We start from the raw sequence: 18,767 nt of genomic DNA, 5'->3' as shown, positions 1-18,767 counted from the left end.
TAGAATGAAGGTTAAAATTAGAAAAAAATATTGCAGAGAAAATCATTCTCAGCACTTTTGCCTAGATGTTCAACAAATATTAAAGGAAAGCATTAGTTTCCTCCTTTGATCGCTTCTGGATTTCATTTTCTAATTAACTACTTACTATAAAACCTTGGTTGTGCTGATATGAAGGATGATGCATCCCCAGCCACAAGCCACAACTTAGCAAGCCCGGTGGCAGGGGAGGTATGTTTTTTTCAATCACCTGCCTACTGGCATTATCAAGCTGGAGACCCTTCACTTACTCTGCAAACAGATGCTACTTCATTAAATTCTGTGGTCACTATAACAATGGTTCCAAACCGCACCACCCACCACAACCATCCCATTCCATTTAAAACTTCTTAAAAGTCCAGCATGTTACATTTTCCTCTCATTGAATCATACATTCATTCCATGGCATTAGTTTAACTGCTGTAAGCAAAAGATAGAGAAGTCTCTTAATTGCAGTTTAATGCAAGGCAACAGTACAGCATCCGCATCACTGCAGCCGCAGTCCAACTCCGTCTGCCCATCTCCCGCTCCCCTCACTAGTGAACAAGACCCCGTAATATTTAAATTCCTACACTTGGGGCGATAACTGGCCCCTGAGTTGGAATGGGCACTTCACCCTTTTCTGGATGTGGACCATGGTCTAAGACTTTGAGGTGCTGATTCTCATTTACATCGGGTCTCACTTAGCTCTGAACCGCTCCAGTGCGAACTGGAGGCCACCTCCTGATGAAGCCAACAGAACTGCATCATCTTCAAAAGCAGAGATGAGAAGCTGAGAAGAAATTCTGTCCATAAAAATGAACAAAATCTGTCACAAACGAGTTCCAAAAAATCAGAAGTAGTGATGCCATCTTGATGGTGTAAATTATCTGTGAAGCCTGTTGGGAAAACAGGACCCAAATGCAGGACTTCCAGAACAAAGACAATGAGTATATTTTGAGTGTAAAACAATACAGTGCAAAACAGTTTCAATATCAGCAGTGACTTTCTAGTGCAGTGAATTCTTTTCTAAAAGCTGTTGCCACAGCTCCCACAGCAACATTTACGAAAACACACTTGGCTCCCTCGACACGCTACACAGTTTCCTGAATATGAACAAAACACAGCTGTTAATGTCATGAGAGAAGGGGATTGGACCCAAAATGCAGACTCAATAGGCAGAACAACTAAAACACTGCTTTATTGCTGGATGTCCTAATACAAAAACAAAACTGGGAAAACATCGGAACTAAACTAATGAACATAACAACGCAGGACAGAGGCCGACGCTGAATATACACAAGGGCAGATGAGGAAACAAACCACAGGAGGAAACAGACTGACCATAAACTAACAAGACAGCTGAACATGAAACATGGTAAATGGCCTGCATTTGTATAGCGCTTTTCTAGTCCTTAAGGACCCCAAAGCGCTTCACACTACATTCAGTCATTCACCCATTCACACTCACATTCACACACTGGCGATGGCAAGCTACATTGTAGCCACAGCTGCCCTGGGGCGCACTGACAGAGGCGAGGCTGCCGGACACTGGCGCCACCGGGCCCTCTGACCACCACCAGTAGGCAAACATGGGGATATTTGGCATGCAGCCAGGAGGCAGCCTGGGATCGAACCTGGGATCGAACCACCGACCTTCTGATTAGCGGCTGACCTGCTCTGTCACCTGAGCTACAGCCACCCACTAAACATAGGACAAGAGACTGTCAAACTGAAACAGGAAATAGTGGCACACAGACAGACGAAACCCAGGAAACAGAGGGAGAAGAAATGGGGCCCGTGACTGGAGAAACAGGCAACAGGTGGAGAATACTGAGGGAAAGACACAGAGATTTGATAAAAAGACATGAACTGGACCAACACCCAATACAACCTAAACTAGAAATACTAAATAAACTCCAGTGTGTAAGCAAAATAAACTAGAAAATATAAAATACACTGAGAACATAATGAATAAACTAGACTCAAGCATCTTAAGCATTTCCGCAAAGTGTGGTTGCATTGACCTCTGCTCCTTGGAAATGTGTTGTAATATTTTTTTGCGTCCATCCAGTCAGTCTTCCTGTATCGTTAGCATTCGCTTGACAGGGCTCAAATCCACTGGGTCCTGTTAGGTAATAAATATATAATCTTAAATGCTTTTATGCTGATTATATTGGTTTATATAAGAGAGGCCCAGACTTCAGTGTAAAACTAGGTTGCAGGCTGACAGGAAATTACATGCTTTTGCAGAGCGTGCTTTTGCAGCTAGAAAGTGAAACCAACTAGGCTGTTTGATCGAAACTTAAAGTTTGGTGTGATGTAGAGAGCGAGTATATAAATACCTAGGCTTCCGTTTGTGCTTCAGACCTGGGGTTGTGTGTTTTGTGTTCAGGTCTCCATATCCGGATATGTAAAATAAAGATCATTTTTAAAGTAAAAGGACCACTTTGAGCCCTGTGTCTTTCTTGGCCATAAAGAATACTAAAGAACCGGAATTTAATAGTCCATTCTGGCTGGATCATTCGGTCAAATCTGTCAGGAAAATAGGACCCAATGCAGGACTCCCAGAATGAAGACAGTGAATTTATTTAGAGTATAACGTAATCTTTTCAGCAGTGACTTCCCAGCTTCCAGTACAGTGACTCCTCTTCCAAAAGCTTCTTTCTCCACAGCTTCCACAGCAATATTTACAATAACACACATGGCTCCCTCCACATGGTTCTCCTTACTTGCCAAAACACAGTTGCACGAGCTGACTGTTGCCACACAACAATCCAGTGTTGACTGAAGCACAGCCACTCTGTTAAGTAGGTCTCTAGTGATGAGCTACAAACATGTGATCATTGTCAGGTGTGGCTGGCTTCAGAGTGGAAAACTGTCAAGGCCCCATGTTCATATGAAGGCGAGAACATGTGCACACACACACGCACATAAACGTACAAAGAGGGAAAGCAGGGACAATGAGCAACAACAAACAAAAATAGAAGCATCAGGTGAGGAGATGAGGACTAAAACATTACCACACCTGCAAAATAATGGCTAATAAAATGGATCACTTTATAGTCCAGTGAAATAAGCCCTATAATAGTTATTTCTAACATATTTTTCTTGGAGTGTTCAATAGTAGCTTTGCATGATCAAAAAACGTTTTTTCTTATATTCATCCTTGGTGCAACACCTCGCTCCTTCTGTCATTCTATTAGCGCATTCCTGAATAATTTTAGAGTTAGGGGACAATCGCTTTTTCACACAGGGCCAATTATGTTTCAATTTCTTTCTCCTTAATCATAAACACCTTCATCTAGAAACGTTTGTGTTTACTTATGTTATCTTTGTCTAATATTTAAATTTGCTTAATAATCACATTTAAGTGTGACAAAAATATAGGAAATCAGGAAAGGGGCAAACACTTTTTCACAACACAGTAACATTAATACTATAAATGTGGCCAGGTTTGTACTCTAAGGAGCTTGGAAAGAAAAGCGTCTGGACTTCTTTAAGTTGCTTGAAGACGTTTCAACTCTCATCCAAGAAACTTCTTCCATTCTAGGGCCCTAGAACGGAAGAAGTTTCTTGGATGAGAGTTGAAACGTCTTCAAGCAACTTAAAGACGTCCAGACGCTTTTCTTTCCAAGCTCCTTAGACTACAATGACCTGGATCACTGAGAACCTTCACAGACCAGGTTTGTACTGTTGTATTTTTGTTTTCTTGATATGAAATTATTTATGATCAATTAAGGCACATGCCCATTCTCATCTGTCCTTTTCTTCTATGAATGTCAACCCAGCATTTTGGGCTAATGTGGTTTTAAAGTTCAAGTCAATATGAGAGAGTTAAATTACAGTGAAGGACAGTAACGTCTAACCCTTGACTTGAGGTTATCCTCTTACAGAGCACACTCAATCAATGAGCCTGCCACACACACAAATCAAATTTCCTTGGTGAAAGTTAAAATCCTGTCGTACTTAAAATTAGTCTGATGCTTGTCTAATAAGCAATGTGGCATAGATACATGATGAAGAAAATCAATCATGTATAACATCACACCGAGCCAGAGAATTGAGAGATTTGTCAGCTAATTTCATGCTAATTGAGTCCCCATCCCTGGGGTTATTTTTAACCTCATCATGGGTCTGACCACATGCAATAGCAAGTACTTCGCTTATTTGTCATTAATTAGAGTAAAAACATCAATCACGATTCTTCTTTCTACCCTCAGTACCTGCCAGGATCACTAACATATCAAAGGACGTCACGGTGAATGAAGGCAGCAACGTCAATCTTATGTGCCTGGCAGTTGGTCGACCTGATGCAAACATAATTTGGAAGCATCATTCACCAAGGGGTAAGCCATGGTTTATTTTTATTTCATTGTTCAGCTGATTACTGTGTGTAAATCCTGTGATAGAGTACCCCGTAGCAGAACCTTTTGGATTCCAGTTGAGTTGTAAACTCATGGTGGCATAAAAAATTATTTTGTTATTATTTTGAATCATGAATTTGTTACTACACTTTTCTTTTGTCCAAAACTAGAAAATTTATATTGATCTCTATTAACATTCAAGTTGTCAAAGTTCATTTAAAAGTTTCTCAAAACAAATATGTGAAGCAACTCATTACCTCAGTGTAAAGGTGTCTAAACCAACTCCCCACACACTCAGATACACTTGAGATTCCCACACAACACTCCCAATTCTTGTTTCACATGAATTTTCTTCTATATGTAGAACAGCTATTTATCTCTAGATGGAAATTAATCTGTAGCTGTTTTTATTAACGTACACTTTCCACAACAGGGTTTAAGATTAATTATAGGCCGCAACCCTTTCTTCTTTTCAAAGTGGTGGATTTAAGGAGATGAAACTGCACAGTCTGTGGCCTGACAAGAATGAACTCCAATCAAAGTATTACTTGGCTAGAGGCCACAGCTCATTTTTTGATTGTTTGGCTTGTTTGGATTGTTGGCTCCTCACAGCAAAATACCACCTAAGATGCTCTGTGTGCCACTACGTATGTGTATCTTTGTGTGTTTTATGTTCTAATTGCGCTTCCAACTGTGCTTTCAGCAGTGTATGTTATGTGCTGCTTCTCTATAGGATCAGATATTAAGCCTCCAACATAACATGAATGCTTACAGCCAAGCTGTTGCTCTTTCTTTTACAGTTGTCTAGAGCCAGCAAAACCTGGTTTCCACACCGTAGGAACCCTTCACTACCTCAGTCATTCAGTGTTTCTGCCTCCCTGCATTTACTGGTTTCCTTAGTGTTTAAAAATGCTATAAAATAAGTCTTAAGTCATATTCAGTTCAATCCAGTTTAATTTGTATAACACCAAATCACAACTACAGTTGCCCTAAGGCAATTAAATTAAATCAGTTAATCCCTATTAGAATAACTACAGTGTGGACTGGTGTGATTAACACAGACTGCATATTCAATTCAGTTTTAAGTTTTAAGAAATACAAATTATGTTGCATTTCAAAACATACCTTTTATTTTATCAAGAGGAAATTAAAGGAAATAGTAAGTAAAATGTAAATATAAAAAGTCACTCTGTTATGTGATTTGAAACTCCCCCCATATCAGAAAGAAACTCTTTACAACCCACTGTGAGCTGGTGCACAGTTGCAAGAATAGTGGTAAATAGAATTAGAAGTAATAAACTGGCATCAACAGCCAGTCAACCTGGTATATTGCCTTTATGCTTGTGCGTGTATGTGCTCTAGTCAGTGGGGAAAGTAATGGATTATCTTACTTGGCGTTTCTCTGACTAGCACTAAAGAAAAGAAATACTATGTGGGGAGATCTTTGGGCAGCCAAAGAAATTGTTGCTGGCACTCAGAATCGTAAATGTTTTTCCTGCAGAGTAGCATTTCAGACTCGCTTATTACCATTTGCTTTTCATGTTTGTCACTAGTGATAATGAACCATTCCCTCAAAGGATAGTGTTGGTGCTTGTTTGCTCACTTCATTGCCAAACCGTGTTTTTCAAGATTTAAGCTGCTTGAATGTCTCAAATGTCTTAAATCTGCAATGTTGTCTTGCACTTTATATTACTTATATAACTGGCATAAAATGTTCACTCTCAAATAGTGTCAGCAACATAAACGATTGTAACTTTGCATAGAAGGTGCTGCACCTTCACTGTGAATAAGAAAAGAATCTTTGGCAAATGTTACTTATTTTGAACTTAAAATTTCACAAGAAACTGTTTCAAGTGAATTACTGTAAAATTACCGTGTATGTGGAGTACATGAAACACTACATGTACTAAGTCTAATTTATACCACTGACACCTATTCTGAACAACTGTTACACATTTAACACTGTGCATGAAACTGAATTTAAAATTAAAATTCTTGAAGTTACAGTTTTAGAGTAAATGTAGTGCTATCTTGTCCAAATACATAAAATGGCATTGTTGTTAATACTCCTACATTGATTTATGTAAGCTAACTAGTGACAGAACATACATACATACATACATAACAATAGAGACAGAAACAAACAAAAAAAAGCAGGTCTAAAGGGTGAATTTTGTATTTTTTTCCTGGCTGTAGCAATGAGTTTTATCTTTAAAAAGACAAGGGAAGAATAGCCAATTTGATGCTTTTGATGCCTCTGCCCTTAACCCTTGGATGCACAACCTACCAATACCTACACTCTTCCACGGGTGTGGAAGAGTGCAGAGGACTCCCAAAAAACACACCGAATGGTACATACCAGTTCACTTCCTGCAAGAATGGTTAATCAAATGAAGGCCATGAGCTTATGTTAGATTACATTTTTCCACTCTTTTCCCCTGTCTCTGGCTACTCTTCGTGCCTCCATGTTTGTGCATGTCAGCACCTCCTCTATTATATTATCAGACATGAACATCTTCCATGCATCTATTGGGGAGACAGTACTAAACCCAGGTGCAAGCCCTGGCCAACTATTCAGAATATTGAGCAGGAAGAGGGGCTCATTCTGTTAGACACAATATCCATTTCCTCTTCAGAGGACTTCTCTGTGTCTCACTGGCCTTATTCAGTGGTGTAGTCTGGGTCCTCTATATCTAAGATGTCAGATTCTGAGTCAATGCCTCTGATGGGCTCTTCATCCCCTCCATCCTGGATCATTTGTAGGGCAAGGTCCACAGGGATCCTAGCTGGCCTCATAGTAGCTATGTTACTTTAGATATTAAAAATAAACATCAGAAAGGACAATGTTTGAAATGCACAGAAAAGTATAAATCGTTTGTTACTGTCTAAAAATAAATTCCTGATCCATCAGAAGTGTAAGTGGGACACTCAGAGTTGCTAAGAATTAAAGGTTCATAGAAAATTCCATAGGAACTGCTTGGGGTCATTTTTGATCCCACTTGTGGAAGAGTGGGGTAGTGATACAAAAACTGCATTTTTTAAATTATTGAAAAAATAAATAAAATCGCAAATAGCCTCATGTTACAAACATATTTTATGAGGAATACCTTCAACATGAATATATTACAACTTTTCATTTTTAAGATTTTGAAGAAAAACAACCCATGGGGTCATTTTTGACCCCACGTGTGCATCTAAGGGTGATGCACACGTGAAAGCAGTTCCAGCATAAAGTCGCGAAAGTCAAGCCTTTCCTCCATTAAGAGACAAGAGGCTGTAGTAGAGCTGGCTGCCACACAAGCTGCACTAAAGGTCCTGCAGGAGATAGAATGTGAACAACAAGAACTTGAAAGCCTTGAAGAAGAAGATAGAAAGAGGATTGCATTACAAGAGGAAGAAAATGTGGCAAGAAAGAAAGCACTGGAAGAGAAGTGCTTACAGACTGTTAAGAAGTTAAGTGCGGCAAAGGCACGGCTCCAAGTTTATGAACAAGATGCAAGCTCAGATGAGGAAATAACAGAGTTACTTCATAACCATGCAGCTCAGCAACATAGATCTCCAGGAGCTGTAAGGAGTCCACGTGAGCATCCCGTGATACACCAAACAGATAGTGTCACAGTCCTTGCTGAAGCAATAGCAGAGTCTATTAATGTAAGCCGTCTACCAGTACCTGAATCTTCTGTCTTCATAGGAGACCCACTGAGAAACAACGATTGGAAGATGTCATTTCAAACCCTAATAGGTAGGAAAAACATTCCAGTAAATGAAAAGGCCTATTACCTTTGTAAATACGTTGGTGGACCTGCAAAAAGGGCCATCAAAAGTTACACTCAACAAAAATATAAACGCAACACCTTTGTTACTGCTCCCATTCCCCATGGGATGGACGTAGAGACCTAAAATTCATTCCAGATACACAATATAACCATCCCTCCCAAACAGTGGTCACAAATCAGTCCAAATGTGTGGTAGTGGGCACATCTGCTATATTGAGATAATCCATCCCACCTCACAGGTGTGCCACATCAGGATGCTGATCTGACATAATGAGTAGTGCACAGGTGTACCTCAGACTGCCCACAACAAAAGGCCACCCTGGAATGTGCAGTTTTTTGCGCTATTGGGGGTCTGGGGACCCAGAACCGGTCAGTATCTGGTGTGACCACCATTTGCCTCATGCAGTGCAACACATCGTCGCATGGAGTCTATCAGATTGTCAATTGTGGCCTGTGGAATGTTGGTCCACTCCACTTCAATGGCTGTGCGAGGTTGTTGGATATTCGTGGGAACTGGTACACGCTGTCGTATACGCCGGTCAAGCACATCCCGAACATGCTCAATGGGTGACATGTCCGGTGAGTATGCTGGCCATGCAAGAACTGGGACATTCTCAGCTGCCATCTGCCCTGAACAATGTGAACCATGATTCATCCGTGAAGCGCACACCTCTCCAACGTGCCAGACGCCATCGAATGTGAGCATTTGCCCACACAAGTCTGTTACGGCGACGAGCTGGAGTCAGGTCAAGACCCCGATGAGGACGACGGGCATGCAGTTGAGCGTCCCTGAGACGGTTTCTGACAGTTTGTGCAGAAATTGTTTGGTTGTGCAAACCAATTGTTCCAGCAGCTGTCTGGGTGGCTGGTCTCAGACGATCTTGGAGGTGAACCTGCTGGATGTGGAGGTCCTGGGCTGGTGTGGTTACACGAGGTCTGCGGTTGTGAGGCCGGTTGGATGTGCTGCCATATTCTCTGAAACGCCTGTGGAGACGGCTTATGGTAGAGAAATGAACATTCAATGCACGGGCGACAGATCTGGTTGACATTCCTGCTGTCAGCATGCCAATTGCACGCTCCCTCATTGCTTGTGGCATCTGTGGCATTTTGCTGTGAGACAAAACTGCACATTCCAGGGTGGCCTTTTGTTGTGGGCAGTCTGAGGTACACCTGTGCACTACTCATGATGTCAGATCAGCATCCTGATGTGGCACACCTGTGAGGTGGGATGGATTATCTCAATATAGCAGATGTGCCCACTACCACACATTTGGACTGATTTGTGACCACTGTTTGGGAGGGATGGTTATATTGTGTATCTGGAATGAATTTTAGGTCTCTACGTCCATCCCATGGGGAATGGGAGCAGTAACAAAGGTGTTGCGTTTATATTTTTGTTGAGTGTAATTCCTATTAAGAACAGATGCAGCTTACGACTCAACATGGGATATCCTGGAAGAAAGATTTGGAAGCTCATTTGTGATAGCTAAAGCTTTCCAGGATAAGCTTGCAGCATGGCCCACAATCGGACCCAAAGACAGTGTTGAGCTGAGGGATTTTTCAGACTTCCTTAGAGGCTGCCAGGCTGCAATGTCCCAGATTAAGAGTCTGGAAGTATTGAACGACTGTGATGAAAGTCAAAAACTTCTAACAAAACTGCCAGAATGGCTGGTGGCCAGTTGGAATAGGAAGGTGATTGAGATAGAAGAAACTTGTAGTGTGTTTCCTACTTTCAGTCAGTTTGTAGAATTCATCACAAAGGAAGCAAAAATAGCTTGCAATCCAGTAACTTCTCTTCATGCCTTGAAGTCCAGTGATGGTGAAAAAATAAAGACAACAAAGGCACGAAACGTTGGTGCAAAGGTGCTTGTGAGCAACTCTGAAGAGAATGCAGAACCCAAGAGATGCACCTTCTGGGAAAAATGCAATCATGGTATTCAGACATGCTGGAAATTCAAGGAAAAACGAGTTGAAGAACGCGTTAAATTTGTCCAGACAAAGAAGTTGTGCTTTGGATGTTTACAACCAGGACATCATTCAAGGACCTGCAAAAGAAGGAGTCTTTGTGAAACATGTAAGGAAAGACACCCAACATGTTTACATGAAGATTGCGAAAGGGCAACCAGAAGAGAGAAAAGCAGTGATGAGCATGGGGAGAGTGTAAAAAACTCAAAATATGCTAAGTCAAAGGAAAGAACAGAGAGCAAACACACCCCTGAACCATCAAATGAAGCTACATCAAACAGAGTAGTGCAAGGCATGGACAGCATGTACTCCTCTACAGTTGTCCCAGTTTGGTTATCTACATCAACTAACCCAGAGAATGAAATTCTCGTATATATGCACTACTTGATAACCAAAGCGATACCACATTTGTCATGCAAGATAAGGGAGAAGCTCTGGTAACTAAAGGGGAGTCTGTGCAGTTAAAACTCTCCACACTTTCATCCAGAAATACAATCATCCCAAGTCAGAGTTTAGTTGGACTCCAGTTGAGAGGTTTCTATTCATCAAAGAAGATTTCTCTCCCTGTAACCTATTCAAGAGAGTTCATACCTGTCACGGTCCTGGGTCGGTTTGACCCAGCATTTTGAGTTTCTTATGTTTTGGTTTATTTTTGCATTGTTGATTAGTTCTTATTCTCTGGTGATACTGTTTTGATTATAATTATATTCTGATTCTTTAGTTATCTGATGATGATGTTGATGATGATGACGATGATGATTATTTCTGGTTTAGGTTTTGTTATCTTGCCCTCATGTTTGGTTTAGGTTGCCTGTGCTTAGTCTTCTCTGCCCGTATGTCCCTCTGTCTGTCCATGATGTCATTATGCCTGTTTACGAGTCTGTGTCTCTGTCTGGCGTGTGCTTCCTGTTTTATTTTGTAGGTCTGTGTCCTTTGTCAGTGCGTTCAGCTTTGTGCTCTCCCTGTCTCGTCAGTGTAATCAGCGTCAGCCATGTCTCCCAGCTGTTTCCTCTTCACTCCGTTCACCTCTTGTATTTAGTGTCTGTGTCTTCCCCTACTCGGTGTCGCGTCGTTAACATCTGTTCACCCTCTGTGTGTTCCGTTTGCCAGCCAGCCTACCTGCCTAGTTATTCTGTTCTTCCAGTTTAGTTAGTGTTTTTCTGTTCTGCTTCTTACCAGCAATAAAGCTGTGTGTTTTTGAGTTACTTCCACCTCAGTGAGTCCTGCATTTTGGGTCCTCTCTTCCTGCCTGCCTACACATAGACATGACAATACCTGCCAATCTAAGTCACATTCCTACACCAAAAATGGCAAGAGCTTGGCCACACCTAGAGCATCTTGCTGCGGAGATTGCTCCATTGATTGAGTGTGATGTAGGGCTTCTCATAGCATATAACTGCCCACAGGCTTTGCTAACCCGAGAGGTTGTCCCAGGTAAAGACAACGAGCCATTTGCTCAAAAGACATATTTAGTATGGAGCATAGTCGGTTGTGTTAGCCCATGTGTCAACAATGGTGATTCCATAGGAAGCAGCCACAAGATTGTCATGAAGTCGGTGAAACCTCATCTCCAGACATCTAAGAAGCTCACAAATGAAGTGAAATACATATGTTGAACCCAAGTTAAGGAGTTAATTTCGCCACCAGATGTGCTGAGGATGCTTGAGTATCACTTCAGTGAGAGAAGAGTGGAGGATCCTAATTTATCTCAGGAAGATTTGCATTTTCTAACCATAATGGAAGAAGGAATCAAAATTAAAGCAGACGGTCACTGTGAAATGCCGCTTCCCTTCAAGAAAGATCGACCAAATCTCCCAGACAAGGCATGTGCAGTTCATAGGCGCCGATGCTTGAAAGAAAGATTCGAAAAAGACAAACAATACCAAAAGGACTACACAACCTTTATGAGTGAAATCATAACAAATGGGGACGCAGAAAAGGTCCCAAGAGGAGAAATTAACAACAGTCCTGTGTGGTACATTCCTCATCATGGAGTGTATCATCCACACAAGCCAGGAAAAATATGGGTTGTGTTCAACTTCTCAGCAAGATTTGAAGGCGTGTCATTAAATGACTACCTTCTCACTAGACCAGAATTAACGAACAGCCTGATAGGTGTTCTCTGCCGCTTTCGCAAGGGACAAGTCGCTATAATGTGCGATATTGAGTGTATGTTCCATCAGTTTCACATCAAAGCAGAGGACCAGGACTACTTGAGATTTCTCTGGTGGGACAATGGAAACTTCCAGGCTCAACCATCTGTCTATCGCATGCGAGTGCACCTATTTGGAGCTGCCTCCTCCCCTGGTTGTGCAAACTTTGGGTTGAAATATATTGCCGCCCAAGGACATGGTCACTACAGTGAAATAACCATTCAGTTCATTGAACAAAACTTTTATGTGAACGATGGGCTCACAAGTGTCGCAACCAAAGATGAAGCCATCAAGTTGGTATAGGAAGCAAGGCAACTCTGCAGTGCTGGCAAACTGCAAATTCACAAATTCATTTCCAACAATCATGAGGTACTTGCATCCATTCCAGAGAGTGAACGTGCAGATTGAGTACAAAATAGTGACTTGGTTCTTGGTGAGTCCCAAATTGAGAGAGCTCTGGGAATCAAATGGTGCATTGTTTCAGACCAGTTCCATTTCAGAGTGATTGTGAATGGGCGTCCACTTTCTAGAAGAGGAGTCTTATCAACTGTGGCATCCATCTATGACCCTCTTGGCTTTGTGGCACCATTTATTCTGGTTGGAAAGCAAATACTCCAACAGATGTATCAAGACAAGGTTGGATGGGATGAGCCACTGTCAGAAGAGCTCAAACCACGGTTGCAGTTTTGGCTGTTAGATTTAAAGAACCTGGCTGGCATCAAAATTCAGGGCTGTTATCTCCCAGAAGGTTTTGAGAAAGTTGAAAGATATGAGCTGCATTTCTCAGATGCGAGTGTTAAAGGGTACGGTGAATGTTCTTACTTGAGAGCAATCAGTGTTTCAAACCAAGTCCACTGTTCTCTAGTTATTGGCAAAGCCAGGGTGACTCCTACAAAGGTCACCACAGTACCCTGGCTTGAGCTATCAGCAGCAGTGTGAACGAGTCACCTGCTTAAAAGGGAGTTGGAAGTTCAAGCCCAAGAATTCTTCTGGACGGATTCGAAGGTTGTTCTTGGATACATCAACAACGATGCTAGAAGGTTTCACATATTTTTGGCAGATCGCATTCAGCGTATCCAAGATGGTTCCGATCCAGACCAATGGAGATATGTGACTTCTGAGAACAATACTGCTGACCATGCATCAAGGGGTCTGACAGAAAAGGGACTAATTACTTCCAACTGGGTCCAGATTTTCTCTGGCAGGATAAACATCCTACTGATGAGATTAAGGTGGGAGAGTTGGGAGCTGAAGATCCAAAACTTCGTAAGACTTTTGTCCATAAGACACTGACCACAGAAGGTTCGTTGCTCAATCATTTCTCAAAGTTCTCAAACTGGATAAGGCTAGTTAAAGCCATTGCACGACTGATGCGATGTGTCAAAGAGGTCAAGGGTCTGATGTGCAGAACCAACAAAGTCACCAGTCTTGAGGAGAGGAAAGAAGCAGAGCTTTTCAACATAGCTACTGTTTAAAACAAACTGTTTTCCGAAGAAATCAAAGATCTGAAATCGAAGAAAGAGACAATAACAAGAGACTGTGCAAATAGGCAGCACAAACTGAATCCCTTCATGGATGAAAATGGTGTGCTAAGAGTGGGAGGTCAGCTGGAGCATGCAGATTTACACCCACACATCAAACATCCAGCGATCTTGCCGAGCAAAAACCACATATCAAAGTTGCTGATTGAACACTTCCATCAAAAGGTTCATTACCAGGGACGTGGGATGACTATGAATGAGCTGCAATCAAATGGCATTTGGCTATTACGATGTAGTCACGCAGTGTCTTCCTACATCTACAAGTGTATCAAATGTAGGAAATTCAGAAGGAATGCTGAAGTACAAAGAATGGCAGATTTACCGCGTGAAAGAGTTGAAACATCGCCTCCCTTTGCCTAGTGTGGAATGGACTGCTTTGGCCCGTTTTACGTTAAGGAGGGAAGAAAGGAACTTAAACGCTACAGTCTGCTATTCACATGTCTATGCTCTCGTGCTGTGCATATAGAGTTACTTGACGACATGACCAGTGATGCCTTCATTAATGTTCTTCGACTCTTTATCGCCATACATGGAAGTGTTCAACCAACCAACTTTGCTGGAGCAAGACGAGAGTTCTTGGAATCTGTAAAGAAAATGGATTAAGAAAGCCTAAAACAACTAGGTTGTGAGTTTGTCATGAACCCAGCATCTACCAGCCATATGGGTGGGGCCTCGGAAAGGTAGATCAGGACAATTAGAAGTATGTTGACATCCATTTTGGATCATTTATCCAAAAGGCTTGACACTTCATCCTTGTGTACCTACCTTTATGAAGTCATGGCGATCATAAATAGTAGGCCCTTAACAACTCACCTGCTGAATGATCCCACTGGTCCACAGCCTGTTATACCGAATCACATCCTGACCATGAAGTCTTCAGTGGTTTTACCACCACCTGGTGAGTTTGTGAAGGAAGACCTTTATCTTCGGAAGAGATGGCGCAAGGTGCAATACCTAGCCAATGAATTCTGGACCAGATGGAAAAGGGAATACTTGCTGAATCTTCAGCAGAGAGGAAAATGGTACAAAACACAGAGTAATGCCAAGATCATTGACATTGTGATGCTGATGGATAATAGTCTACCCAGATATGAGTGGAAGTTGGCCAAGGTAACCAAGGTGTACCCTAGTGAGGATGGAATCATTAGTTAACTCAAGCTGCTAATCAGTGATGCAACACTGGATGACCAAAGAAAAAAAAGAGTTAATAAGCCAGTGTATCTTGAGAGACCCATCCACAAAATAGTTACCCTACTTGAAGCTGAGTAGTTTAGAACTCCTATCTCTGTAATTTATGTTTTGACCCAAGGGACATCTACACTTTTTTTTCTTTTGCAATGTGGTTCAGTTGAAAATCACCAGTGATTTGGTGGGAGTGTGGCTGCCATCAGCAGCAGTTATGCAGTTTAAAATAATTTCATGGTTTAAGTTATAATAAATAAGTTAAAAATACTTTATTTTAATATATCAGATTTAATGTATAGATTGTTGGTTTAAAAATACACATTTAAAGGTTTATAGAATGTTTCCAGGGTGGAACCAATGTTCAGTCTGTTGTTGGGGGTTGACAAAATTTCAGTTACATGCCACACTTGGTAGAGGGCAGCATGCTTTCCTCTCTCACTTGGTGGTAGAGCTATGTAGACCTGTGCAACGAAGTTTTCCTGCTATGGGAAAGAGTGCACACGGCAAAATGCGTTTTCATTAACCCCTGCAAGTTAATGCGGCCAATGAGGTATGCAATTTGTATCTTATATGTTGTGGTAGAAAAATAAGATGTTTGTTTGTGACAGAACTGTTGAGTTTATGGTAGTCAGGTGTAATATGTTAACATTTTGTAAAGGTCAAATTGTGAATGTTTTATGTCGTTTAATATTGTGCTTTATTGTTTATTCTCTATGAAAACAATTTACTGTGGAAATTGATTATTTTATGTTGTTTGTACAGTTCTCACGGCACTGTTGGTGGCACCTGTGTGCAATAAATGCCAGTAAAAATCAAGAACGCCTTGTGTCCGTTTTTCAACTTGGAGGGAGTTACAGTTCAGTTGCAGAAATCACTGTCTGTCTGCCACAGTCCGCCACACCACCTACTAGTGCAAGTTATAGCTCTAATAATTAGAACAAATGTAAACATGAACCAAAAATGCTACTTTCTTCTCTTGGCCAAAGGAGTGGAAAACTGTTCTGTGGTCAGACAAATCAAAATGTGAAATCTGTTGGATCCTCTGGAATAAAGAAGAGATGGACCAAGAGAGGAGACGTAGAGAGGTTTTAAAATCTTTCATCTTTGATGGTATTGGGATGGATTAGTGCTTTTGCAATTGACAGCTTGCACATTTGAAAAGGAACAACCAGTAATTAAAGGTATATACAGGTTTTAGAGCTACATCTGCTTCCACCCAGATGATTTCCATTCCATTAAAGGCCTTGCATGTTTCAGCAAGACAAGGCAATGCTAAATTGCAGCTAAACTGCAGTTATTAAAACAGCTTCATGGTAGAAGAATCTGGACCCTGAAATGGTATGTCTGCATTTCAGGCCTTTCATGTGAATTGTCTTCTATACGCATGTCAGGAAATGACAAATATAAATAATATCGTGTTAAGTACCTAGAAATCTATATCAGGCAAAAAAGGACAAAATAAATTTCCTAAAAGTCCAGTCTGTCTCATCCGGAAGAGTGGATACTACACAGTGGTAAGCATAGCCCAGTCCCAACATTTTGAAACATATTTCTTCTATCAAATTAAACAAAATATGTATTTTTCGAAAGATTTGCAATGTGCGTCCAGTGTAATTCAACCCTAACTTATATAGTAATGGGTAAAGGCTTTCTTATACCAATGTATTATTAGTCAAACAGCAACAGTGAATATGATTTAACACATTTACATTTAAATTAATTTAAACTCCACAGTTTCATTCAGCATTTAAAAGAAAAGTAACTAATGATATTTTAAATGATTTGAGATCAAATGCTTTTAAGTTATTTTTAATTTATTGTTAGCAATTTATCAACCTGCTGTTGATGAATTGCTAAACTCTCTGCACAGAGTTCTTGCAGGGAGAGCTTTGAAACTTCCACCCGTTCTTCTTACAGTGGAGGATCTGGTAAGTGCAGATAGCATTATGCAGGAAACATCCCTAAACAAGTGACTAGCATCCCAACAGCTGGTTGATTCACTTGCCATCAGCATCACTGCGCACTGTTCATATCTGCTTAAGCAGTGTTCCTAAACCTCACCACACCTTACACCAGTTGTTCCTCTGAGGTGTTTATTTTTAGCTTTCACTCCTGCTCATTGTCGTAAAGCCAGATGCTACCGGATATGTGGGTAGGTTATCAATACACCTGTGGGCTTCATTTTCTGCAATTTTCCTTTTTTGTACAGTAATAAGTGAACTACTTGTATTGTGCTGCTGTGAGTGCCATCCTGAGGATAGCATCAGTAATACAACATCAATATGGAGACAAGCCAGAAAATTACTTTAAAAAAATCGATTATGATCAATATATTTTTTATGTATTTTCATTTGAACTCCAAACACTTTCCTTAACATACAACACTCTTAACTTTATTAAAAAAGATCAGTTATAATGTGGTGATTTTATGTCCTCTTTACTATAAATCCTGTCCTCATTGCTACTGAATCAATGGAGATTGTAAAGCCATTGTTTGGTAATATATTCTTCATAAAAGATAGTGACAGTCTGAGTCTGAGTTGTGTACAGAGAAGCAGCTTCTCAATTTCCTGTCAATTTATGTTTCCCCTTTATTTTTTTTCCACTGCAAAACTTGGTGTCAGGTCTAGCTCATAAGGTGACATAAATTATTCCAGCTACCCCCTGGCAGCCACTAAAAGCATTAGAAGGATTAAAAGATATAAGTCAGCTGACTTAAATATTCCAATGTATTCTAGCAGCTCTAGCAGTAGCTGTTCATAATTCAAGTGTCTCAAAAACATTACTTTATGAAATTGCAAAGTAACTGACATTGCTATCAACAAGCTTAGAATGTAATTAGATCAGTTAAACTTAGACAATTGTTGCTGTAAAGCTTTTACCATTGGAAAACTTTTTTTTCAACTTTTAAGGAAAACAGTTGTCTCTTAATTGCAAGAATAGTAACTCAAAGCAGGAAACTGGAGCAAGAAAACCATATTAGCCGTCTAGGAACATCGATTTTTAAAGTTTACTGTACATGTAATGTCAGGTATTGTGGAATGGAGACTAAGAATAGAGGTATTTAACAAAACACAAACTTTTATTGTGACAAGCAGCAAAAAAGGCCACTGAAAATGAAGTCTATAAACATTAATGGTGAAGACACAAGCAAACAAATGGTACAAACCAGCAACAAACTGAGAAGACACAAAGGCTATAAATGCAGCACACTGAGTCTAACACCCAGGAAATTGTTTTTTTTTTATTCTCAAATGTCAAATCCAAACTTACATATGATTTATTGCTTTAGCTAGATAATAGCGACATTGCTCGCTTGCTTCTGTTTTTTTTTTTGTTTTTGTTTTTTAAACATGGATTCCTCCCCAAAATGAGGGCATAATAAAATTGTCAACTCACTTTACTTTATATGCTGTAGTGTTGCATTATTGCCAAATTTTGTTACTGACTGAGGATTAAGGTACCTACCCCAGTTATAAATACACAAGAAAGCTTGTAGTGTTGATGGCTGGCACTCAACGTCATTTTCCTAGTGTTGCTATCAAAAATTAGATTTCATTGGGTCTCTAGTCTCGCATATATTTATTTGCCAAGTTTTACAAAAGTAGTTTTCCTCTCACAGAGCTGGCTTTTGCAGTTCTAGTTCTCATTTCTTTCTTCTTCTTTTTTTTAAGAATTTCAGTTTTTGCGAGATGACAAGTAAATTGCAAGTGAAAAAAAGCTTTCATGACACCTGAGGGACAATTATTTGAAAAACTGGCAGTG

General features: G+C 40.5%; 1 protein-coding gene across 2 annotated transcripts in view; it reads left to right on the top strand.

Annotated features, from left to right (window-relative positions):
- opcml (opioid binding protein/cell adhesion molecule-like) overlaps window positions 1–18,767 on the top strand; it is a 441,158-nt gene that overhangs the window by 367,812 nt on the left and 54,579 nt on the right. For both annotated transcript variants that reach the window (XM_026181472.1, XM_026181471.1), the window contains one exon: window positions 4,239–4,364. In XM_026181472.1, coding sequence (XP_026037257.1) covers window positions 4,239–4,364 — 126 coding nt within the window. The remainder of the gene's footprint in view (window positions 1–4,238; window positions 4,365–18,767) is intronic.

The sequence above is a fragment of the Astatotilapia calliptera genome, chromosome 10 (genome assembly GCF_900246225.1).
Source record: "Astatotilapia calliptera chromosome 10, fAstCal1.2, whole genome shotgun sequence".
In the NCBI taxonomy this organism is placed as follows: domain Eukaryota; kingdom Metazoa; phylum Chordata; class Actinopteri; order Cichliformes; family Cichlidae; genus Astatotilapia; species Astatotilapia calliptera.
This window is presented reverse-complemented; position numbering and strand designations above follow the sequence as displayed.